Here is a 26,394-nt window from a genome sequence, read left to right on the forward strand (position 1 = left end):
GTGAGACAGACAATTTTTTGCACTTTGCGGACTTCTGCGAACTCTGCCCAGGCAATTTCTGCATTTGTGCACCTTTTTGTGCTTCCACTTTTCTCACCGGAACCAACCTTAATATCTTTTCTCTCTTCATGATGCATTCCTCTTTGTCTTGTAGAACTATATGGCTAAAAGTTCAGGTTTTTCAACATCTTGGAGGTTCTGTGGCCACAACTAAACTTACTCTTCAAGAAGTTATCCAGGATTGCCTCACAACCAATGTCTTCTCATTACGCCTTACCGCCTTCTGGCTCAGGCAGCGGCTGAGCTCCTCAGTTCCAAGAATAGCATTACATGCTGTCTCTCACTTTTTTTTTTTTTTTTTTTTTAAAGAGCTTTATTCGGAGTTGTAAATAATACAAGGTTATAAGCCTACAACCCTGAGGCCGGCTGTTTCACCACGGTAATATGTCTCATACGGAAGGTACACAGCTATTCAGCCGACAACCCGAGGTCCGGCAGCAAATCAGGCATAGTAATCAAACAAATGTAATGGCTTATAACATAGCTCCATCGATTATCTCACTTTTGTATTTTTAACAAACCATAACATAACTTTCGACTCTGTAGAATGACAATTTATACTTAATGGTATTTTCAACACACCTGTTCTGAACAAAGGTTCAACTAGATCACTCCCCCTTCCCACTCTCTATCTGGGATAACTCCAGGCCCCCGGCTGTGTCCGGCTCAAGTGCCAGTCCACCGGTGGGATCGTGGAGTAAATCCCCGATCACTATCCCGCCCCCCTACTCTTCTTCATCTCCCGAACTATCCTCCTCATCCTCCGACAGGGGTTCACATAGATCCCCCCGATATTGATTCCAGGGTGTCCAAATCTTATTCCACTTGCGTGGGTTAGCTCTCAATTTATAAACCGCTCTCTCAGTCACCATCATCGTGTCCATATTCCTGCACCATAGGGCCAGTGTTGGGGTTTCTACCGCCCCCCACTTCTGCGCTATGTCCCTCTTGGCTACCATTAGGCCTATAGTAACCCATTGTTGGTCGTAACGTGTTAGGTCCGTAGGGCCCCATATATGTAAAAGGCCTGTGCGGGGGTCGGGCAGCAGCGCCTTTCCCAGTGCCTGAGTGATGGTGCGGAAAATCTGACGCCAATACGAGGTAATAATCGAGCAGTCCCATAATGTGTGTTTGAAGGAACCCTCCTCATTACAACCCCTTAAACAGAACGGGTGCTCAGCCCTATGTAATCTATGCAATAGTGTTCTAGTGAAGTAGACCCTATGTAGGACCTTCAGCTGCACTAATCGGAATCTAGACGAAATGCCCGCCTCTCGAGGGGATGCCAGAGCCATATTCCATTCCAATTCACTCATGTCTCCTAATTCTTCCACCCAGGTCTCCCTCAGTTTAACTAGGGGGTCCGGCAGATTATTCAGGAGTTTACGATATGTCAGTGAGGTGGCGTGTGTTTGTAGAAAGTCAGTGAGCAAACGATCCTCTAGTGGAGATGACTCTGTGATCTGGGTTCCGGTTGGTATCGCCGCCTGCAGCGCATGCCTAATCTGGAAATATCTGTATGTTTCGGTCGAACTCAGGTGATAGGTCTGTTGAAGGTGTGTGAATGGCACCACTCCATCATTCGACCACAAGTCCCCCACCGTAGAAAGGCCTATAAGATCCCATTGGGTGAAGCCTTTGGTACGTCGCAAGTGTCCCAGCGCCCTGGTGTCCCACAGAGGTGTCATTTTTGTTATAACTTCCTCCCATTGGAGCCTCTTCTGCGCCCTGTGCCACAGCGCGACCGTATGTTTGGTCGGCCCTATCAGTTTCCCCAGTAGTCCCTTGTGGTATAGTGGAGCCAGTAGGCTGTGTGTGCCTAGCTGTATTCTGTCTGCCCGGTAAGCCGGGTCGTCTTGCGGTGCATGCAGCCAGTGGTTGATTACCTTAAGTTGTGACGCCCAGTAATATAATTGTATGTTGGGCAACGCTATCCCTCCTTCGTACCAACTCCTGTTGAGTTTCAGATGAGCTATGCGTGCCGGGCGCTGCCCCCATAGCAAGCTATTCACCACCGCCGCAATGCTCCGCAGATAACGCGGAGGCACCAAACTCGGAGTATTCTCAAGTACGTATAAAAGTCTGGGCAAGGCCATCATCTTATATAAAGCTGCCCTCCCCAGTAGTGTCAGAGGGAGGGTCATCCAGTGACCTACATCCTTCCGCAACCTGGTTAGGGGTGGCAACAGGTTCCTGTCGTAAAAATCTGTAGCGCTACGGGTGATGTGTATCCCCAAATATTTAAATGAGGCTTCTGCTACCTCTAATTGGCACTCCCTCGGGAGGACCGGTGGGGGTCCCCACAGCTCGAAGAGCACTGATTTTGCCCAGTTGATCCTGTAACCTAATGCCCGTCCGTGTTCCTCACACAGTGTGAGGAGTTCCGGGATGCCCTCTTCCGGGTCTGACATATAAATTAACATATCGTCAGCATAGAGGGACACTCTATCCTCCCAGTCCTCCCTCCACCTGAGTCCCTTGAACAGCCGGGTGGTTCTAAGGATCGTGGCCAAGGGCTCTAGAACTAATGCGAATAGCAACGAGGAAAGCGGGCATCCCTGTCTCGTCCCCCTATGCAAGAAGATCGCACGAGAGATATGCCCGTTCGCCGCTACCCGCGCCACCGGTGCATTGTATAGCAGTTTGATCCAGGCGATGAAATTGGGACCAAATCCCATATGGGCTAGCACCGCAAAAAGATACCTCCACTCCACCATGTCAAACGCCATTCTGGCGTCAAGAGAGAGTATGGCCGCCGGTACCGTAAGCGAGGGCGCCCGCGCCATCACTCCGTGAACCCTCCGGAGGTTCAGTGCCGTGCTTCTATGGGGCATAAAGCCCGATTGGTCCGGGTGGATCAGCTGCGCAAGGTGGGGTTGTAGTCAAGTAGCTAACAGTTTCGCCAATATTTTGGCCTCGGCATTGATAAGCGAGACGGGGCGGTAAGACCCACATTCAGTGGTTGGTTTGCCTGGCTTCCGAATCGCCACGACGGTCGCCTGCCGCTGGTCAAGGGGCAGGATACCTCGATCAAGACTATCCACATACATGGCTAGCAGCGGCGGACTCAAAGTGTCAGCCATTGATTTGTACCATTCGATAGGTATTCCGTTAGGGCCCAGTGCCTTCCCGGAATGTAGCATATTGATAGCCGCTTGCACCTCCTCCACCGTGAGGGCTGCGTCGAGGTCGTCAACCGCGGCTTGCGACAGAGTAGGCGTCGGTACCCCAACGAGCGCCGCCACCGCTATCTCGGTCGTAACTTCGAAGTCAGGGGTGTAAACCCCTTGAAAGTGATCCGCCAACGTCTCCACAATTGCCGCTGGGCTCGTGTGTATTCGCCCGATCCCATCCACTAATTGTAGTATGTTCCTATTGCCATTCTCCTTTTTCGCTAACCAGGCAAGGAGTTTGTTTGCTTTATCCCCTACATCGTATATTTTATGCGTGTTCGCCGCCAAGGACTCCATAGCGCGCTGTTTCAGATGATTGTTATGTAGTTGTTGGCAGAGTTGAAGGGAGTGCAGCGTTTCCGTCGTGGGGTCTGCCATATGTGCAGTGTTCGCCTCGGCTAGGTCGAGGTCCAACTGTAGGAGTTCCCTCCCTTTTTCTCGTTTGTGTCCCGCTATCGTGGAAATGGCCTGTCCCCGCAGAACCGCCTTGTACGCTTCCCACAGGACCGTGGGGGACTCTACCGATGCCTGATTCTCCTCAAAGTAGTATAGTGTAGCCTTTTTCAACTCCTTTCTCACCTCCGGTATCACAAGATACCCAGGGCGTATCTGGTATAACCGTCTACGAGCCCTTTCCGCACATGATAGAGTTAATGTCAGTGGTGAGTGGTCTGAAATTCCCCTGGGTTTGATTTGTACCTCGTCAATGGTAAAGAGGCCCCCGCCTAAGGTAAGGAAGTAATCAATGCGGGACATACTGTTATGTGTCGCTGAGTAATAAGTGTACTGCTGCTCAGCGGGGTGCAGCAGTCGCCACACGTCTACCAGTCCCTGCGCTTCCAGGAAATCGCTAAAGCGTGAGGGACCCGGGGTGTGTGTCCTAATTGGGAACCTATCTCGTGTGTTGTGCGCTACCGCGTTGAAATCCCCCCCAATGATTAGGTCTCCCTCCGGGAGCTCCAGGAGGAACTTCCCCAGAGCAGGAAATGCTATGGCATGCAACGCTGGAGGGATGTAGACCGAAACCAAGGTCAGAGGTTTACCCTCCCACTGCCCGTGCGCAGCCGCGAATCGGCCTTGATCGTCTGTTTTGGTGTTCAGGAGCAGAAATGGGGATGACCTACGCAGCAATATACCTGTTCCACGTGAGCCAGACGTGAACTCGGAGTGCACTATCATTTGGTATCCCCTTCTGTTTAAGGCCTTACTCGCGGTGCCCATCAAATGTGTCTCCTGGAGTAGCACCACGGACGGGTTCAATCTCCTAATGCCCTGCATGACTAATCCCCGTTTGATTTTGTCCCCAAGACCCCTGACATTCCAGGACATGAGGTGGAATGGTGCCACTGGTGTCGACTGAGGTTCGCCCTGCGGGGTCTCAAGTGGGGGCTCCTGTGTCATGGGTGGTATGTGGTAAGGGCTCTATGGATGTAATGAGGGAGTATCCGCGTGACCATCCCTGTGTCAACATCAGTAGGTGTGCAACGTTCACAGCATGTGTCCTTCTAGATCGAGTCAAAACATAACCAAACAATACCCCCTGTCTGGAGGTGCAAACTTGAACAACCACCACCTCCCAAACTCCCCCCCTCCATGCCCTCTTGCTACACGGACCTGCAACCGCCCGCCTCCCCAACTTAGCAGAGTGCTTTACCCTCCCCACAGAAGAAATACTTGCTCGTTGAGGCGAGGAACACCCCATAGTTGGCGGCCTCCCAGTACACTCTCCGGAGGTCCTCCGCCCAGTGTCCCGCGGCAGCTCCCCAGGCAGCTAGCAATAAGCATAGTAATCCCTTTACCGCCGGGTGATCAGTGTTCTGAGGTAGCCTCGTCCTCCAAACCATCTCCCAACGAGGACTGCTCCTTTACCCCACGGTCTGGGGTCAGTGACCCTTCGTGCTCCTCTGCACTGCTGTGTCCCTGCGTTCTGTTTGGTCGGCGCGGCCGTGTGGCCGGACGCCAGCCGTCCAGCCATTCTCTGGGGAGGTCAGGTGTGTCAAAAAACCAGGTCTTATTTTCTGCCACTACTCGCAGCCTGGCCGGAAAGAGCATCGAATACTGCAGTTCTCGCGTTCTCAATTCTTTTTTGATCTCTAGGAATGTCCTCCTGCGTCGGGCGACGTCCGCCGTGTAGTCCGGGAAGAAGGCCAGTGTCGCATTTTGTAGTCGGACCGGAGGAGACTTTCTCGCAGCCTGGAGGATGACATCCCTATCTCGAAAGTTAAAAAGGCGCGCTATAATGGGTCTCGGGGCCACACCTTGTTTAGGTCGTCCGCCCGGCACTCTATGCGCCCTCTCTACGGAGAAGAAGGCGGAGAGACCTTTAGGTTGCAGTTTAGTCTTAATTAAGTCCTCCACAAAAAGATCCGTCGCTCCCGTACCCTCCGATTCCGGAACGCCAAGAATCCTGATGTTGTTCCGCCTGGAGCGCCCTTCTTGGTCATCCAGCTTTTCCTTCAGTGATTTGTTCTCTGCCATCACATGTTCCATCGCAGTTTGTAGTTCCGAGACGTCCTCCACCAGCGATTTAGTGACTACTTCAAGCGAGCCCACCTTCTCTGACATTTTGTGGAGATCCGCCCGCAGGAGAGTGATCTCGGCGGAGATGGAGCCCACCGTAGTTTGCACCTGAGACAAAGCTCGCATGACATCATCCAGTGTTGCCTTCTTCCCGCCTGTGCCGTCCGTTGATTTACCGCTGGGTGGCCGTCCCTCCGTCGGGGAGGAAGCGCCTTTATCGTATGCAAATTTTTCAAGGCGCGCCTGTGCCGCGCCGCCTTTGGTGCTCCGACCCGCCATCTTGTCGCCTGGTGGGGTGCACTGCGGTATCCAATCCGTCTGAGGCTATCAATCCCCCCCGCGGCGTCCGACAGTGAGGGCACGGGGGGCCTGGGTCGGGTGTCGGTTGTCTGGTCGTCTCAGGCCAGCCACGGCGGTGCCATCAATCGCCCCAGTACGTCGCCGACTCTGGAAGCAGCAGTGAGTCTAGTGCGAGAAGATTCCGTTCCACCGGGGGTAGGAGCCACCCCGGCAGACCGCTGACGCCGGCACCCACCTGCGAAGGTCTTCTGTGCGGTCCCCGTTGGTGTGAGCACCGCGGCCCCGCCCGTCACAGGCGTCTCTCCTTCTGGCCCCCCTCAGCCGAGGGCGCTCCCAGTGATCCCCCCGTCGGGCCGAGTAATGCGCCGGAGTTCGTCTTCCCAACGATGCAGGCGAGTCCCGCCGCTGTGCCTCACCCACAACGTGGCTGCGCCGCATGTGCTCTCTCGTGCGTGGGTTCCGTCATGGGCCCCTATGCGGAGCGATGTCGCCCAAGAGGGTGATGCGGGCCGGCCACCGTGAATGCGTTGGTGTTTCACCTACCGCGGTCCGACGTTCAGGACCCCCCTGGTAGCCTGGACTCAGTTTACAAGTTGCCCAGCACACTCCCTGCAGTGTAGTCCGAGCCCCTTGGCTTGCCTCCCCGCGCTCGGGCACTTCCGGTCGGGCCGCCCCAGGATGCTGGCACTTCCGGACGGGTCTGCCTGGAACCGCAGTCCCCGGCTCTCCCCTTCTGCGTAGGCCGCTCAGATAGTCGGCGGTAACTCGGCCACTCGGCGTCCGAATGGAACCGGAAACACTGCCGGTGCTGCCGCCCGGTCCCGGGCGTCGGGACCCTCCGTCAGAGGTCTGTAGAGTGTCGGATGTAAGCTCGGATTTACGGAGAGGCCGCTCTAACCACAGAGCTCGTCCTCTAGGCTGCCGCCATGATCGGCTGCAGGCCACGCCCCCCTGTCTCTCACTTTTGCCTAGAGAATTTATCTCCCCTGGGGTAGCCACCAAATGTGTACTATCCCTTTGTTCTCATGTTTAATATTGATCAACTGATAAAATGTATTTGCTAAAGGTAAATTACATGGCATCCACCCAAGTATCACTGTAGGGAGTAAAGAAACATATGTACAGTGTGTTATCTTTGTTTCAAAGACAAAGACCTCAGCATGCAGGCTCAACATCCACAAACTCACTTTTTGAGTACTGTAAGATTCTTAGCAAACACATGGAGATGATGGACAGAGCGCTGAAACTTTTCAGACACTCACCCCAGACACAGATCTGGGTTGACTCAATCGTCGTTCTTTATCTCACTTCGCCACCCGTTTTCAGACCCACCCGTATGGAAATCAGTCTTGACCCTGTTCTTCATGAAAACAGCCAAGCCCGACTGCCAAGCCAGGCCTTCCCTGGACCGGAAACAAGTATACTGTGAAATTCTTGTCGTTTTATTACACAGGAGATATGATTACTCCCCACATTACACAATGAAACCCCTTTCAGGGAGGTGAGTCCTAAAGAGATAAGTGTTGTCACAGTATAACACTTTCCTCCAATCAAAAAAGATGTAATCACTGTTCATTTACTTTTACTTTGGCTCAGCAGCTAAATTCAAGGAAGGTTGCACAGAAGGTGAGACTGTCCCTCATTAACTGTAGGTCTTTAGGGAAGCACAAAATGGAGGTTCATGATTTCTGTTATATGTGCACTATTAGATTCAATGCCTATTATATTACCCATATTAGACTCACGTTTTGTTTGTTACCTTCCTTTCCCTCAAATTGTAAAGCGCTCTGATATCCTTCGGGATCAAGTTTGCGCTATATAAAACTTTATAAATGAAATGAATGAATGAAATTGATAGATGGACAGTTGGATGCCCTGTTCTTAACGGAAACATGGTTGAATAATGACTCTGCACCTGATATAATAGATGCACTGCCACCAGGCTATGACATCAACAGGATAGACAGGCCCACGGGGAGGGGAGGTGGATTAGCCATAATTTTTAAATCAGAAATAGGCTGCACCTTGGAGTCGGCTGACATCAAGGAGAGCGAAGCGGGCTTTTTCACCATTATAGGCCTGGATAGTTATGTCCTGAAAGGGTTTCTAGTCTATAGGCCTCCGGGCCCAGTGATCAGATTTACGGAAAGCCTGATAGACTACTTGATACAGCCAGCCCTAAAATACGAGAGGCTTCTACTCTTGGGGGATTTAAATTTTCACTTTGATGACCCTACCAATACAGAAGCTTTGGAGATCCATTATGCAAATGACTCTCAAATCAGAACTCCCCACCCATGGTCACGGCCACTTATTGGACCCTATTTTCTCCAATTGGGAGTCGCTAGCCGTCGATCCCCCAGTGCCGGTGGTATGGTCGGATCACCACCTGATTTCTTTCCAGATAGAGGCAGAGAGGGGGAGAGTACATAAGACAGATGATATCTTTTGAGAATACGGCAGCACCGCCCTCTGCGGTCTCCCCCTAGCTACTACGGCACCCATAAGAGCCTCTCTAAACGCCGCAGCGAGACTTATCACTGGATCAAAAAAACACTCACACATTTCCCCTGACTTCAAATCACTGAACTGGCTGCCGTTTGAAGCCAGAATACACCTGAAAATCGCTTGCTTGACCCACAAGGCTGTCCACCTGAGCTCACCTAGATACCTCGCTCAGAAGCTGACGATTTCTGGAGGCTCCAGAAACACTAGAGGCACAAACAATCTTTTGCTAAAGCCTAAAAGATTCCGCAAGGAAAAAACCTATAAACGCTCTTTCTCAGGAATGGCTCCCAGGATTTGGAACTCGCTCCCCCCTGAAACAAGGCTCATCACCTCTACCATACTTTTCAAGAGAGAAGTAAAAGCGATCCTCATGGCTAAATACACTTGAATGACTACTGGGGAAAAACTACAAAGACTCGATACTCATCTGTACTACTTGTTCGAACCCTTGTATTTTTATTTTGACTTTGAAATTGACTTACTTGATTGTTTTATGATATCACTTCAATGTACTGTTAACATGATTGATGTATCTGCGTATACATGCTCCCCTCCTCTGTAAAGCGCTCTGATATCTGCGAAGATCTTGTTCGCGCTATGTAAAACTTTCAAAATAAAAAATAAAAATAAATATAACTAGACGCAGGAGATGGGTAGGCTTTAAATTCGATAATATTCTGGAACAGGGTGGTCCCTCAGTGGGTCTAGAGATTGAGGCAGCATGCGAAGCACTTGATAGTCGCATCTTACAAGCGCTGGACCACACAGCCCCCTGGACCAAAAACAGACCCTGGAGGCAATCTAAATCTGCACCATGGTTTGGGCCCGAACTTGTCAAGGAAAAGGCGGCATGTAAACGCCTCGAAAGACGCTGGAGGAAAGGCTTCTCTGTGGTGGACAGGGTGGCTTATAAAGTCAAGCCCAAGGGCTATCATGCTCTGATCAGGAAATATCGGACCTCCTCTTATAAGAATAGAATAGAGGGAGCAGATAATTCAGCCAAGGAATTGCTTGCTGTGTTTAAGGAAGTTACCTCTCTGTACAGCTCCGCCGCACCTCAGAAAGGCTCGGTTGAATCTTGTGATCGGGTGGCACAATTGTTCGCGGACAAAGTGGACAAAATGTATTCCTCTTTTCCGGTGGAGGCCAGAACAGATGGCATGACAGAAGAGGCTAGTGTAAAATATGATGGAACTGAGCTACTAGTATCCTTCAGTACTCCCCAGCAGGATATCCTTATCGACATAGCGTCTAAAATTAAATCAGGCTTCCCCAATGACCCGGCGCCCGCGACAATACTTAGGGAAAGTATTAAGACGCTGGAACCCCACATACGCCATCTGCTGAATCTTTCATTTGGATCAGGAAGTGTCCCATCAGCGTGGAAAGAGGCATTGGTACTCCCGCTCAAGAAAAAACCTAACATTAGCGCGGAGCAGTTAGATAATGTGCGCCCAATCCCTCTTCTCCCCTATTTCTCGAAAATTGCGGAGAAAGTTGTTAATAAGCAACTGACGGAACATATCAAAACATGCAAACTTCTACACCCTACCCAATCAGGCTTCAGGGCGTCCTACTCGACCGAGTCTGCCTTACTCCTGTCAACAAAGACCATACGCAAGCTGGTGGATGAAGGCCACACCACAGCGCTGATCCTTCTGGACTTAAGCGCTGCTTTCGACACTGTAGCACATCACATCTTGCTGCAGTGCCCCAAGGGTCTAGCTTGAGCCCCACCCTCTTTAATCTCTATGTAACACCAATAGCAGAGATCACTGAAAGATTTGGGGTTCAAGTTGTAACCTATGCCGATGACACCCAACTTGTGTTGTCTCTTGCTCAACCTGACGGGGCAGCAGGCAATAACTTCTCACTGTGCTTACAAGCTACAGCGGCCTGGATGGCCAACAATTGCTTGAAACTAAACGGAAGCAATACGTAGGTGCCGGTGGTGGGGAATGCACCATCTGTGTGGACATCGGCATGGTGGCCGCAGGTATTGGGGCCTCTACCCTCTCCCAGCGATCAAGTCAGGAATCTGGCTATCTGGTTAGACAGCAAAATCTCCTTTGAGTATTACACCAGACGTGTGGCAGGACAATGCTTCGGTATCCTGAGAAATATGCGTAAAACACTTGACCTACTCCCGACTTCGGCCAGGAAAACCCTGGTTCATGCTCTCATTACCTCCAGGTTGGACTATGGGAACGTCCTGTACCTGGGAGCTAATGTGAGATGTATCACCAGGCTACAGCGCATGCAGAATGCGGCTGCCTGTATGATCTTGATGCTGCCCAAAAGAGCGTCAGCAAAGAAAGCCCTGGAATCTCTTCATTGGCTGCCGATTAAAGAACGGGTGCTCTTTAAAACCTTGCTGATTAGCCATCGTATCATGCAGGGGAAGGGGCCATCCTATCTTTTGGAACTGCTGAGCCCGTACATCCCTGGGCGTGAGTTGAGATCTTCCGGGAAAGGGCTGACAAAGGTTCCTAGGTTCAGAAGAACTCGGATTGGGAGGGCGCTCCTTTCGAATCCAAGCGGCTCAGCATTGGAACAGACTTCCACCCGCAATGCGAGCAGAGACTTCGGAACGTATTTTCCGAAAACAACTGAAAACCCACCTCTTCCCTCGGGTGGGAGAGTGAGGAGGTCTGCATCTGAGGAACTGGAAGGGAGATATGCATGACTAACTGTAGCTAGCCACATTACAGCGCGGGGACACACTGTTCTCAGCGTAACCAGGCGCTTTATAAAATGTATTATTATTATTATGATTATTATTATTATTATTATGATCCAAGGTCAGATAAACAATCTTAGTAGAGATCATACACATGTTTGAACCATATCGCCCAGTCGTCTCTTAAAGGGCCAAGTGTAGATCAGGGAGCCTTTAGTAGCATAACCAGTAGTTAATCTCTTTGTGCACTTGACCTTCTGTAAGACTCTCCCTACAGCGCCTCACAGCTCTTGTTACCATCTTCTGTTAGAGTGCCTCCTAGAGACTTAGAAGTCGTAGGTTTTCATAAGGGTTTGGATGGACCATGCAAACAACATGGACATGGCCCTGGGGTAAAGCATGACACATCCCTCAATCATCTCTTAGGATGTGTGCTTTGAGTAATTTGTACCACCGACAGCCTCGGTTAGAGGAAATTTGGTGGAAAGACTGGCACGCTACCGGTTTCTGTGGACCAGCACACCCACGCATGGCACCTGTAAAGACATCCGTGAGTGCCCTAATTCGCAAAGAGGATTTCTGGCCCTTTGTGGTGGCCAATGTATGGTCCTTACATGCAGTCCTCCTACCATGTGTGTTACGCTGTGTCACTATCCAGATCAGGGGCCACGCAAACCCTAACAGACCGGTTGGAATAATGTTCCCTAGGGCTAATCCTGTAGTGGCTCATAGATGCACAACATCCCCTGTCCAACCTTCCAGATCCTAAACGCCACCCAGAGCCAAGATGACCTCAAGGACAGCACCTCTAATGTGGTGCAGTAGCAGCTACTTCCTCTGCAGCTCTGATTTGTGTTTAAATGCATCAGAGCTGGCCCTTTAACCTGGAAGATTCTGGCATTGGTCTAGGATGGCATAAACTACGAGCCTCTTTCATCCCAAGAAACTCTTCCCATGTTCATCCTTGGCTTTGCTGATACAATAACACAAATGTGGCATTATAGTACAGTGCCTGCTTCTATCTATTGCGATCATATGTCACATTAAGGGGGTCACGGTCGTTCAATTTAATCCAAATAAAAGCCTCGTCCTTTCTTTTTAGAAATCATAATCAGGCGTGTTAGGCCAATGGAGTAAAATTAAGCAAACAAGACTACAAGTTACACAAGCACTTATTTGTGAAGTGAAAGCCAAGCTGTAGGAAACGGGTGTATGTGGAGAGATCTGGCAACCGAAGACACACCCTGCAGCATCTCTACGCTGATTGTACCAGGTTTGATTTTCAATAGCGAGCATATATTTTAGGTTTTTGACGCTGACACTTTCACCGATTTATGCATTCCCAGTTTAAATGCCTTCTCTCTATGCAGTCGCAGCAAATTTGACACATGCAAATAGATCTCTTTGTAGGGAGTGGATGAGGCATGATGTCACCATTCTCCATTTTCAAAGGTAAATTATTTAATTACTATAAGTTTACATTTCACTGGAGCCACAGAGGTTCCCATTAAATCAAATGTTCTAATGGGCCATTCAAAAATATGCTGACCTAAGTTGAACCTGAGGACTTAGGCAGGGCAGCTCATTGATACTGCTGCTCAAACACACATTGTGTTAAGCAGAACCCTGTTGAGGAAGAGAGTTTTGTTTTTAATCTGAAAGCACTACAGTTTAAGCAGCAAATGTTAAATAATCATGGTGATAGTGCAAAACTCCATTGCTGAGGCTTGATGCTTTCAAACCACTTTTGCTAAAAAAGTCACAAAGTCAGCATTTACTCTTTCTGCGCCGTCTCCCTTATTCTTCTATTTTCAAACGGCTCAGCAGGAATGGATGCTACGAGCTGCATTCATTAAAACAAACCTGAAAATAAGCCTCTACTCGACCACTGGCTACATTTTTCTTTTCTTTTTTCTTTTTGTGCAGCAGCAAAAAATACATTGCTACACATCATACAAAAATATTTGAGTGAAGGTTAGAAATCCCAGGACTCCTGAGTTTGGCAACATTCGTCATTCAATACCCACAATTTTGACTCTTGAGAAACTTCTGACCCCTTGAAAAAGTTAACTTTGAGCGCAATCACATCTTGCAATAGCCTACTGTGACTGTAAAAAACGTTTTTTTTTTTTTTTAGACCTGCCGTTAGCAAAGACCATTTGATTTTTACAAAAAATTACATGTATTATGTACTGAATAATAGGGGCTTTGCGACAATCCTCTTCATCCATTGGTCTCCTCTACATCCATTGGTCTTTCATTGTGTCATTCCAATTTTTATACATTTGAAATCTATCGCGTCACTTTCAAGGGATGTAGAAAAAAAGAAAATACTACAGGTACCAAAAGTAATTCACGGATGAGTTGAGTGGTAGTCCATAAACATCCAATTTCTGCAGGAACTACTAATTATAAAAGAGAGCGGCAGATGGAATTTGCTCCTGGGTAAAATGTAAGAGGGAATTCCACTGGCAGATTCGAATCTGAATTTAGCACTTCCTTCAGCAATCTGAAAAATACCAGCCAGCTCCAAAACAGTCCCTTAGGCCCTCTGTATGTGTGCCGGTCAATTGCCATATGTGCGATAACTCCTGTTACTGCACACATTGCAAGTATGAGTTTTTTGATAAATTTCGGAAGCAAACACAATAAGATGATGGACAGGGCACTAAAACTTTTCAGGCACTCACCCCCAGTCACAGATCTGGGTTTAATCCATCATCATTCTTATTTTCACTAAGCCACCCCAATTTGGACCCCGCCATATGCAAATCAGCCTTTACCCTGTTCCTCACAGGTACAGTCCAGCCTGAACTGCAAAGCTTTGTCCTCCCTCGACTGGAAACAAGCATCCTGGGACCGGTTTTGGGGTAACACCCCTCATCAAATGTAGTGGCAAAGTGAGCAAGGAAGCCATGTCTGGCATACCCTGCCAACTTAGAGCGAACAAAGCACACACAATAGGATGATGGACAGAGCCCAGATACTTTTCAGACAATCACCCCCAGCACCATTAGATCTGGGTGTTACTCCGAAACCAGTCCCAAGATGCTTGTTTCCAGTCCAGGAAGGACCTGGCTTAGCAGCTTGGGCTGGACTCTTTCCAAGAGGAGCAGGATCAAGACTGATTTGCATGTGGCTGAGTCTGAACTGGGGTGGCGCAGTGAGCAAATGAACGACGATGGATTTAACTCAGATCTAAGAGTGACTGGGGGTGAGTGTCTGAAAAGTTTCAGTGCACCGTCCATCCTCTTATTGCACTTATGATGGTCTCTCACATGGTGACGGTGTTTGTCTAATTTAGAAATCAGCACAACAACAGTTGTTTATTCATTCTTATAGCTTTGGGGGGTTACAACAGTCTGAACTGTCACACTTGTAGGAGAGTGATGCTGTATAGTTGGCATCGCTGGCAGGGGCACTGGGTGATGCAAGCTGCCGAGGCCTCCTGACAGGGCCCTGGCACTTACTTTGTTACAAATTAACCACTGGTGTCAGAGTTTAATGGAGGCTGACTTATGGGGAGAGGAGTCGTGCTGATGGAATGCTAATGGCCCCATTCTGCTCGCTGTTCCTTCCATAAACAGCTCCATAAACCACGAACGAGTGCGTCTAAACATTAATCCCAGTTGAAGTGTGTTATGGTCTTTCTGTGCGCACTCTATAGGGTTATGTTAAATATCATAAACCTGGAATGTGTTTGTTTTGCAGGTTATTAAATGCAAGGCCGCCGTTGCCTGGGAAGCTGGGAAGCCGTTTTGCATCGAAGAGGTGGAAGTTGCACCGCCCAGGGATCATGAAGTCCGAATTAAGGTAAAAAATGTATATCTTGTGCAATACGGCTCTGCCCTCCCCCTCCAGGGCCCACCAATCAAATTATTGGCTTCATCTTCCTGTCCCGCTGACCTTTCTGTGGGTGGAGATGTACCGTTCACGTCGAAGCAGAGGCCTAGTTCTGTTAGACACTTCCCACACTCAGCAGAGTTTCACATCATACTATATATTGCTTTTACTGTTTAGAGATTTCTGCCTCGTGTTTGCAAAATAAACATGTAAACGTGTGAATACTTGGGGCTCTTTGGTGGAACAGATTTTGCAAGCTGTTAATTTTCCGAATAAATAAAACATGGTAATTTTCAATGGTTGTAGTTCCTTGTTGTGGGGTTTGTGGTGGTCACCAGCTTGTCTTCATTAGTTGTGTTTTAGTCTTCAAATGTTGTCCTCAGCACATATTAGCCATTTAGAAAACAGACAGTGACAGATGGAATGCTTAAAGTAATCTCAGCCGCTGGTCATTACTGTCATGCATGACAGTCAGTCTTTTTTTTCTTTTTTGCCCAGTGTGCCCCTACAAACAAGGAGGAGCCATATACACAATAGCTAAGGCCCATGACTCACCGAAACCTCACTGATGATGCCCAATAAGGCTTGTACGTGCCTGGGGGGTATTGTTTTTCCTTGCTGGGGATGTGTGTCCTGGCTGGTCGAGCTGGAATGTTCTACTAAGGAGGAGCCAAGACTGATTTGCATGAAGTTGGCCCCTGTCTGTAGTGGCACAGTGTGGAAAAAAACACAACAGAATCGAATGTGGCCTGAGTAATTACCAAAGGGGGAGATTAAATGCAGTCTAACATCTATCACTTTCTTAATTTCACATTATCGGGTTGTTATAATAAATGAATAAAAGGAGAAAGATGTGCACAAATCATATTTATAGACAGAGGGCTCTGGATAGAGCAAAACGTGAAGCTTTAGCTCTGAAAACTCACACACTGTCTTTGTCAAAGCGTTTCAAGTGTTGATAGCTAAGAACGGAGAGCACAAGAAAACGACTTGCCTTTACCAAGTAGCATTACGCTTGTTCAAGCAAAGAGCATGTAATAACTGGAGACACATAGAGATGCACACAGATACACAAGATGTCACTTTACCTGTTTTAAACCACGCCCTTAATGACATAAGGATTCATCCCTACTTAAGCTTCTTTTGTCACACCCCTTTTAGAGACGGCACATTTTTGTATCCCACGAAAAGGCGCTGGCATGTCCATCTCAAAGTGTTGTGTAACTTGGTCAGTATAGGTTTGCCTCATGCGTTCCATAATTGGCCAGTGGGGTAGATACTCTGATTTCTGTGTCGTTTTAGTTAGAATTTTTTCCCACACCTGATGTGTGTCACATTTCAATGTTGTAGTCTAAGTTTCATGATGTCATCCACTTAGACTTTCAGCTTCTTCTCTTCCATTCTTTTATCAGGGTATTCCTTAAATCTCTTGCTCTTGTTCCTCAATCTATCCATCACCTACATTGAATCTACCAAGCTCTGATGATCTACTGTGGACTCAGTTTGGCATCAGATGAGCTGACCTTCCACACATCACAACAAAGGGCAGTAGCCCTGTGACCGATAGTGTGACTGCCCTACATATGCCTAGTTTATCACTAAATAGATTTCTAGAACTCACCCAACAACTCACTCTATCTTACTACACGCTTCATTCTATACAACAGCATACTTGGTCTGACTTCCTGTATTTTGGTGAGATGTTGGCTTGTAGCCTGTTTCCCATGAAAATCCGTCATCTCCTTGCTATGGCCGTTGTACACCATTATCTGCTACCATTACCTGTGGATTATGTTCTCCTGAGCACTCTAACCAAGAGCAAAATAATCCACTTCATTGAAATGGGCCTAACAAATTCTAATTTAGGCAAACTACAACAGTAATCCATCAATTCCAATACAAAGATACTACCACACTCACATAACACACGCAAAGGACACACCACGTAAAATTCTATCTCCACTGTGGACTACCTGAGACCTCCAAAGTCTAGACGCTGTAGCTCTGTCTTACATTGTCTGATTGGGTGCACAAGCCATATACGTGTTGCATCCTTGTGGTCACATGCACAGTCAAGACTGGTAGTATTTTGAAACCGAAGTAAATTCCAAAATACTCGTACATGTTGCAGTTTTCTTTAAATTTAACTACCAGCGGCCAAACCAGGCTATATCCCTCTACACCCCATTACGGAAACTTTAACTCCAACGAAATTATGTTACCTCACCTGCCCACACCCAGCCCACACCTGGTATAAAAATTCCTTTCTGCAAGACCAGCTGCATGGTGTGACAAATGCTGAGAGACTGAATCCATGCACCCCCTAACAATGACACTTAGAGAGTGTCCGTTGCTGGAAAAAGTTGAGAGAGGGACCGTTTTTCAAACGGTTTGTGATTGTGTGTTCAGCAGCGGCACCGCTTCACTGGTGTGTGACGGGGGGAAGGAGGGACATCAACAGATGACGAGGGAAAATGATTTATATATTTAATTTTCTTTTGTGGACGTCTGTTGAATCCCAACCCCCTCTCCCCCTCCTCCCCCCCCCCCCTCCCCCCCGCAAACTGGCCCCACCTCTCTTACCTGCACGGGCCGCTCCTGCGTGTGTTTAACATCAAGCAATAGAACAAAATTAATTCCAAAGTGAAGAAAAGCATGAGGACAGTTTGTTCTTGCATATAAAAGAGTATACAGGTCAACTTATCAGCAAGCAACCAATTGCAAAAAGTGATAAAAACAAAAGGGCTGACAAAGAGCACAAAGGGGAAATCTGAAATATTGCCTTCATGACTGACTGCCTCGATTAACAAACTTGATTTCCTTTGGCGCTGCATTACTCACTCACACAATGAAGAGTGTTGAAATAATCCATTTATCAACACTAATCGCCTTAAACCAACATGGGCTTAACAATGCCTAAAAGAGAGACTAATAATCACCATGGGCATCATATCACCCAAAACTAGATATGAGTGTTACCAGGTTCGATGACATCACATAAGTTCCAAGAGTCGTCTAAAATTAACGCGAATTAATAGCAACCCTAAGTAATACAACACACTTTGTCTCTAAATATAAGTACCAGGGCCCGAGTGGAGGACACTGTGGTTGGCACTACCCAATGATCTTGCCAGCAGTACTAAATGCTAACCATCACTCAATGCAAGTGTGGCATTTGGACTATTCCAGGTCACCTTTAGCTGTAAGGATGGCATGTGCCAACTGGTTTTAGGTCTTGCATGAGACAGCTCATGCGCCGTCTCTTGTGAGACATTTTTTAGCTTCCATGGAGCTTAGTGTCCACCCATTGCTTACTATTGATTGGCTTCATCATCACTTTCATTTCCTTGCTTCACTTTGGTCAGCATGTGGCGGCTTTACTTCCTCTTCATGTATTTGTCCCATCGCTGGAGCCTGGTCAAAGTACTTCTTCCTTGTTTCCTTCTGGGTCCGTCCACTGCTCGTGCTTGTGGCGGTACACTTTTTTTTCCTGTTTGTGATTTCCATAGTTGTTGCATGTCCCGCCCCTCCCGCATTCTTGCTGTTGCCCCATACCTCCCACTGCCCTCCGATGTAGTGTTGCTTCTTGCGTCCCTTCCACCCACCCACATGTGTTGTGTTACTTTTACCATCCCTCCCATCTCCTCCTGAGTTGTGTTGCTTCTCCCATGTTTCTAGCCTCCTACTGTCCTCCTCCCCCATCCTTCATGTTGCTTATCCTCCCCCACCCTCCCCCGCATTCCACCCCCACAACAACAAAAAAATCACTAGCACACAGCCAGCCTAAATTAACATGGACAATGTTTTTTGTTTTAGCCATGCTATATCGTTAACCACATCATAGCACTTTTTTTTGAAGTATAGCAGGAAAGAGTAACAGACGCAAAGTAAGCACTCACAATCTGCAGCTGCAAAAGTCAGTGTTAGCACCTGATTTGAAATATTTTCTTCTTTCTTGCCTATTGCACAATTTTGAGGTCTGGTTTGACTGTGTAGCTTTCTGCAAGATGTATTGTTACCAAGTCTTTAAAATATACATAAAGTTGGTTTTGGCTCCGTGCATATGAGTATTAGTCTCTTACCTCATACTATTGGCTATTTTGGTCTTCCCAGCTCACCTTTAGGGAACTCTAATAAGAATGCACGAGGGACTATTTTACAACTGAAAAGTACACTCAATCATCACACTATTTATCTCATTCAAATCTTTATCTCGCATATGTATTCTATATGGAAAGCAATGCTTGTTGTACTGTTTCCCCAACATTGACAAAGCCAATAGTGCTGGCTCTAATCTGATAAATAGCATTTGTGTACACAGTGCATTTAAACTTCACTTGTGAATACCTGTGCTTACTGGTGTTGGCACATTAAAGCTAGACCTATTGCCTTTGCTGGTGCTTATTATGAATCTAATCATGGTATGATGGACCAGCACCTGTGGTTTCATTGTTCTAGATTCAAGTTTGGTCATCTGATGTGCTTACTTGCAAGAGAAATGTTAGCCTTTTTCATGGCTACTTGCACAGGGTGATCTCACGAGCCCCTCCCTAGGGGATCTCTTGAGCTTCCAGCTCTGTTCCCCATCCTTCCACCACCTACATGTATCCCCTTCCCTATTAAAAAACCTTGTATCACTCATGGCACATACTATGCTTCATCTGCATGTCCCCCATTTTAACATGGTCTTGCTTACCTGTTTCAATGTAGCTGAAAAAGGTGACCTCTCAAATGCAACCGGAGGGACTCCCTTAGATTGTTAAATTTTATAGTGGTATTTAAGTGGTAGCTGTGGAGAGCAGCCTTCAGGCTTAGTCGTGAAGGAGTGTAAAGCAGCTTGTTTTACCAGAATGCAATCTTATAGTATAGATTACGTGAAAGAGAACCACACAAGGTATTTATGGAAATATGTATTCAATATATAATACTCTCTAGTACGTTCCAGTATCTCCCACACGGAGATTTACACAAAGCACACAATATTATGACAAATACATCACAGTAAATAGCACTTATACACAGTGGGCCCCAGGGGGGAACAAATCATATACTAAAAGTGGTATAAGAACCATGACTCAAGTCAGGACAATATCAAGAGGACGTAGAATTGCTGGGACCCCAAGGAACCACCCAAGGTGAGTAGATAGAGACCCCACGGAGAGGGAGTGCAATGTGGGTACATGACCTCGTGCTCCGTACAAGTCTATGTGCAAGTCGCGGTTGGATTTTTAAAGATTAGGGACCCTTCCCAGTTGGCTTCGAGGAAACTCTGTGGAAGACAGAAGGTTGGAGAGCCACCCCACCCATGGATACCGAAGTACCCAAGTTACCTAACCCAGGGAAGCCGGGTGCATAGGTGTGAAGTGGCTTCATAAACCGCTGTCGAACCCAATGGAGGACTTCAAAGAAGACCCGCTACTGGAAGAAGAGAAAGTGTCTGTTGGAATCCAAAAGATGGATTCCTGTCGAGGAGTACCTGAAAGCAGAGGAAAAGAGTCTGGGTCACTTGAGAGGGACCAGGGGCTTGGGAGATGAATGCTCACTGATGTCAGGTGCCTCAGGATCGTTGACGAGGACCTTGACTCTGCAACTGCAGGGACCAGGCGATGTTGAGGACAACCAGGAGCCGGATGCAAGCTTTCCCATGAAGGAGGTCGAGTGCTGAGGGGTCGGGTCCAGCAGGAGCACCAACAAGCTTTGGCAAAATCAAGCCAAGCAGGAAGTAAAGGAAGTGTACGGTTCGGACCAGCAAGGGCTAGGAGACTCACCAAGAGCAGGGGAGTCAGGGCAAGCGCAGAGCAATCAGGGAAACTCAATGAAATCAAAGTAAACCATCAATTGGACCCACAGTCCAGAGGCACAGGAGTCGCGAGAGGACCTCGAGGCAGTTTCACAAAACAATAGGCCAGAGAGACCCCATGGGAGGTGGGTGAAGATCTTTGTAGGAAACAGTGCCAGACGTTGGGGTTACCCGGAGCCCAATTCACTTGTCACAGCAAATGCACTAGCAAAAATATGCAGTGCACAGGGGTTCGGGTATTGCAGCCCCCACAAGGGATTCTAACCTCAAACTTGGTGAGAGGGCAGCTCGGACCTTCAGGGACATAGAAACCAACCTCCTGTGTTTGCTGAGCCTTTCAGAGTCTGGAGGAGCTCTGGATCAGTAGTCTGGTCAGCAGTGTTGCAGTGCCTGCGAATGCAGGCGAGTGACTCCTTCACTCCAAGGGAGATTGTCTTCAGGTGTCTTGGATGCTCCGCAGGTCCTACACAGATCCTGTATGATGCACAGGCACAAACGATGCAGCAGACTGAGAGGGAGATGAAGTCAGGCCCAAACAAAGTCTAGTGCAGTATAGAGTGCCCAGACGGTCGAAGAGGAGTGGTTTCAGTTCTGAATCTTGTCCACAACGAATCTAAGGTCCTACAACTAGGTAAGCCCTTAAGTACCCACAGGAGTGGGTTGGAAAGATTCAGGGGACCCTCCCAGGGGAGGGTCTGGACAGGTGGGTGGTTACTCCCATGTCCTTTGTCCAGTGTCACGGCAGAGTGGGAGCCAACGGCCCCCAGGACTGGTTTGAACTGGACTATGCACAGGGACATCAAATGTGCCCCTCCTGCATGTTTTCAGGCGCTGGCAAGCACACCCACCCAGGCCTAATACACTAAATCCTGTCTAGGAGGTGGTCACACCTCGCTGTGACAGGATGCCTATTGTTCTGCCTTCCCCTGCTCCAACTTGGCTCAGCAGCAGTTGGGCAGAAACTTGTCTTTGGTCGGCAGCATCCATTTTGTGCTGTCTGGAGCTAGAAGGCTGGTACTGGGAACACTGAGGGCCCCTCGAAGGGCCTTCCTGGTGGGTGGAATCACACCTTTCACACCAGTTTCTGGTGTGGGGGTATGATGCCAACATGTTTGACACCAAACATGATAGGGTTAGTTGCAGCCGTTTTCGAGATGGTCATCACCCTGTCACGTAATGCCCCTCTATATATAGTACTAGCAGCCCGCCCCAGCGTTGCCCGGGGCAAAAGGGGGCTGGGGGCAACATTTCAGGCTTGCGTACACCCATGGCTCCCACCCGTCCCTCCGCCCGTCCCTCGTTGCGCACCCGCGGCTCTTGGATGGTTCACTTACCGCGGCTCTTGGATGGTTCACTTACCTTACTCGCCGCTCCTCCTCGCGCTGCTGATTTTACCGCTCCACTGCTCCTCCGCTTCTCGCTGGTCATTACCGCTTGTCCGCCGCTCGCCGCTCCTCCGCGCCTGTCCGCAGCTCCTCCCCGCGATCATGTCCTCCGCTCTTCCTGTTGCTCCTGAACGCCGCTCCTCCCCGCGCTCCCGATGTCATGACGCAGACGTCGCGGCCGGCGCTTCTTTTAGGAGACTACTTTGTTTTTAAAGTTAATTTTTTTAATTTACGTTTTTTTTAATTTTATGTAGCCTATGTCCATCTACACACCCTGATAATTTCAAGGATGTATCGGGTGTGTGGATTGGCGCTGTGGTTCCAGAGTTTACCTGGCTCAAAGGGTTGTGTTCTCTCTTTATAATAGTAGTATAGATTCGGGTGCTTCACCGACCACCCAGGAGAATGGACTCCGTAGGCTGCAGGGGTGTCCTGCTCATGCAGGGGCACCCTCTCACTCATAACCAAGCACCCTGCCTTCAGGATTGTAAAGGCCTGCTCTAGGGGTGACGTAGGTTTTAAGTGCAGTGACCCTTATATTTAGTAAACCTATATCTTAAGTAACTTACACAGGCTGCAATGGCAGGCCCGTAGTTCCATTTTGCATGGTCTCTCATGAGTGGCATAATACATGCTGCAGCCCATGGGAGACCTCTGGGGTACTTATGCCCTGGGTACCATATACTAGGGACTGACAAAGGTATCACAGTACCCAATCTGGGTTGTACCTAGGTACATAACATTACAGTTTAAGGATAAAGCAGATAGACTTGGGTCCTGATTAGCAGGATCCCAGTCAGACTAGACAAAAACAGCATTACAGCAAGCAAAAAGTCGGGGTAACCATAAGAAGGAGATCCTACTTTCCTACACGAAATATTATGAATTTTTTTATTTGCCTTTCGGTGACTTCCTTGGGAAGAACTTTCAAATTATGTTTAAGTCTAGACGCTCCCACCTTCTCCACAAACTTGCCATGAAACATTGCCTCTGCCTGCCTTTTCTTTTTGTTTAGATGGAAACCAAGAGACCCAAGAGGTAGCCTTAAAACATACCCTGGAATCCACAGGTGGCTCCAGTGTTCTCAATTTAGGGCATGACAGGGTGACCATAGCTCGTTTTCCCTACCCATGACCGCCATGAAACATAGGTATTCCTTTCAATCAGTTTCTAGCAATTTCAGCGGAAGGACTAGCCTGCACAAGTTAACTTCTTCCTTGTAAAAGCTCTCACACAGAATGCCAAGACAGACATGTTAGATGTAGTCTTTCATGCAGGTGGCCTTAAGTGAGACTCAAGGAAAGCAAAGTTTGAACTCTCTGGTATTAATGCTCTGTGTTTTATGTACTATCTCTGCCTCAGTTGGGGGAAAATCCAGATAAGGGGATGTGTAAAATGAAGTAAACGAAAGCCAATATGCTTGAACCTATGCACAAGTCTCTGAAATGTAAAGAATATTGCTAAGCTGGCAACTCGTTCATAAGTAATTGCTTTTTTTACTTTTGTAATTGTTCTTATGTTAACTGCCTGTAATCAGCGAGAAGCTGTTCCCTGTAAAGTTCTTTTACACCCAATGTATTGTGTTGCCACTTTATAAAACATCAAATATATGAATAGATCAGGTTTTAGGACCTGCCCTTTTCTTCTCTTGTAATTTTCCTCACGTATCTTCACAGTTATCATTAGTACTCACTATCAACAGCCTACCGCAGAGACACTGTGGTCTCACACTGACAGCTATTGCCCTGCAGGTTTGCAAATCTTTCACTCCTGATCTAGGAAGGAAATATTGTGCATACAATTCAAGGCTTTAGTTGCATAGGAATATATGTAATTACCCTTGTTTGTGGCATAAACCTTTTGGATTTAATTCTAAAGTTTTGCTGCCATCCGACATATTTTGATACTGCCCATTATAGCAAACCAGTTAAACCGTATTTTACTGTCTAGTTTGAAACAATGGTTTCCCGCTTATGAAATTCGTCTCGCTGTTTTAACAATTTTGCTAGTATCAAATACTCATTCTGATCTAACCAAAAATTGTACTTTCCCATTCATGTGCTGTCTGATATTCCCTGACAAACCGCTATATTTCCAGTTGTCATCTTCTGTATGACTCTTGTACGGCGGTTTCTAAGACTCGCAAGGTGGTGGCGCCAACTGGGTCACGTGACTGTGAAGAGGGCACATTCTGCTGTTGAATTCATTGCTGCTCGGGTGAAAACGCATCCTCGGATATGTCGGAAAGGTTCCGTTTTTAGGTCTTTTCTCAAAATATGTTATATATACTTTTGTGGGCTTCAGGCCACCCATATGCTTCCCATTTGCTGGCGCCATCATCACTCTAATATTCCCTCTCCCCATTTGTGCATTGCATGCATGCTCCATGCCTGTTCCTGGGTCTCATTTATGAGGCTGTGCGTCACTTTTACGCCGCCGGTGCGTCACTTTTTGTGTCGCACCAGCAGGGTAAATAATGTGCCTTGTTGCACCATATTTACAAAGTGACGCATCTAGGTAGAACTTTGTAAACCCTTGCGCCACATTATTCCTGCACCAGGTATAATGTATGCAGGGGGGGGGCGTTCTGACACAAGAAAGGGTCATAGAAGTGACGCAGTGAAATCTATAGAATTTCACTGCGCCACTTCTAGGACACAAATGCGTCAATTTCTTATGCCTGCCTAACAGCAGGCGTAAGACTGATGCAGGCCCTTTCACATGGGGCTTTCCCCATGTAAAAGGATACATTGCTGGAGTTGCGTCACTTTTGTGACAAACTCCAGCAATGCGTTACTTTTGCACCATACAGATACGTCAGAAATACTGACGTATCTGTAACTCGTTGCGCCATGATGCGTCATACTGTAAATGTTGTTGTTGTGTCGTGCTCGTGTACACACACTAGTACAGGTAAGGCCACAGTGGATCATATACGTTTAGTAAGACAATAAAATATCTGTAAATCAACTTGTTTCCCACATTTTGAGTAGGCCTACTGTTCACTTCTGGCCTGTTCAGGTCTTGAGTAGGCCTACTGTTCAGTGATTTTTGAGTGGTGCCCCCTGGCCCCTCCTTATTGCCACTCTCTGCAGCTTCTATTGTCAGACCCCCTTGGTCATTCATTTATTATTATTGTTTATTTACTTTTTAATTTTAATTTCGATCTTCCGCAGTTTGCATTAGTTATGACTGCGCAGCAGTTGGGGGTTCATCGATGGATTGTAACTTGTATGCCGTAAGACAATAATATCTGTAAATCAACTTGTTTCCCACATTTTAGGCCTACTTTTCAGGCCTGTTCAGGCCTTGAGTAGGCCTACTGTTCAAGTGTGTGTAGATAGATGAAGCTTCACTTGCACCACTTGCACCGCACGTGATGTGTCAGTGTCAGTATGTATGTACCCCGGGCCGGCTCCGTACAAGCGAGGAAGAAGTGTGCCCTGCTCAGCCGGCATCCGATTGTGTGCTTTTTATTTTTCATAACAATTGCAGCAGCAGTGCCACCAGCATGAATGCAGGATGCCCGCGGTCCCTGCAGGGGACCCCATAGGAGGGCAGACCCCGTAGTAGGGCCGTGGGGAGCCGACAGCCCATTCCGGTGGGTGGAGGTGGTGGGGGCGTGGACAACTGAGGTAAAGGGCGTCCCCCTTGGGACAGTATATAGTGGTAGCCCCTCCCACCCCGCGCCCTCTTTGCTGCTGCCCCCCTCTCTAGTCAGTCGCTCCTTAGGCTGCTCCTCGCCAGACGTAGGGTCTTTAGGTCTCCCAGCCTCCTCCCATCCCCCAACAGACGCGAGGCCCGCGCTCTTCAGCTGTTAGATAGCTCCCCCTCCCCTCTTCATGACCCTTAGATCACCTTACCAATTCCCAAAGATCGAACGTCGTGCAAGGTAAGGCGGACGCTCTCTCGCCTCCCCCCGGGCCCCGTCCTTGGGCTAAACCCAAGTTGCACAGGGGCTCCGTGGTCGGATACCACGGGGAGGTGGAGGTGTCCAGGAAGGGGGGACGAGGTACATGAGGCGTGGGAGAAAGGAGTCTGGGTTTACCTTCGCATGCGAGGGGCCCCATCGAGCCCGGTTCCGGCCATCGCGAGGTGGTTTAGGCGGTTAGAGTGGACCTGTCC

General features: G+C 48.1%; 1 protein-coding gene across 1 annotated transcript in view; it reads left to right on the plus strand.

The window, feature by feature from the left end:
- The window catches only part of LOC144818611 (all-trans-retinol dehydrogenase [NAD(+)] ADH4-like), a 194,461-nt gene that overhangs the window by 24,024 nt on the left and 144,043 nt on the right, over positions 1-26,394 (plus strand). Inside the window, exon 2 of the mRNA XM_078676207.1 lies at positions 14,953-15,054. Coding sequence (XP_078532333.1) covers positions 14,953-15,054 — 102 coding nt within the window. The remainder of the gene's footprint in view (positions 1-14,952; positions 15,055-26,394) is intronic.

This window comes from Lissotriton helveticus, chromosome 2_1 (genome assembly GCF_964261635.1).
Source record: "Lissotriton helveticus chromosome 2_1, aLisHel1.1, whole genome shotgun sequence".
In the NCBI taxonomy this organism is placed as follows: domain Eukaryota; kingdom Metazoa; phylum Chordata; class Amphibia; order Caudata; family Salamandridae; genus Lissotriton; species Lissotriton helveticus.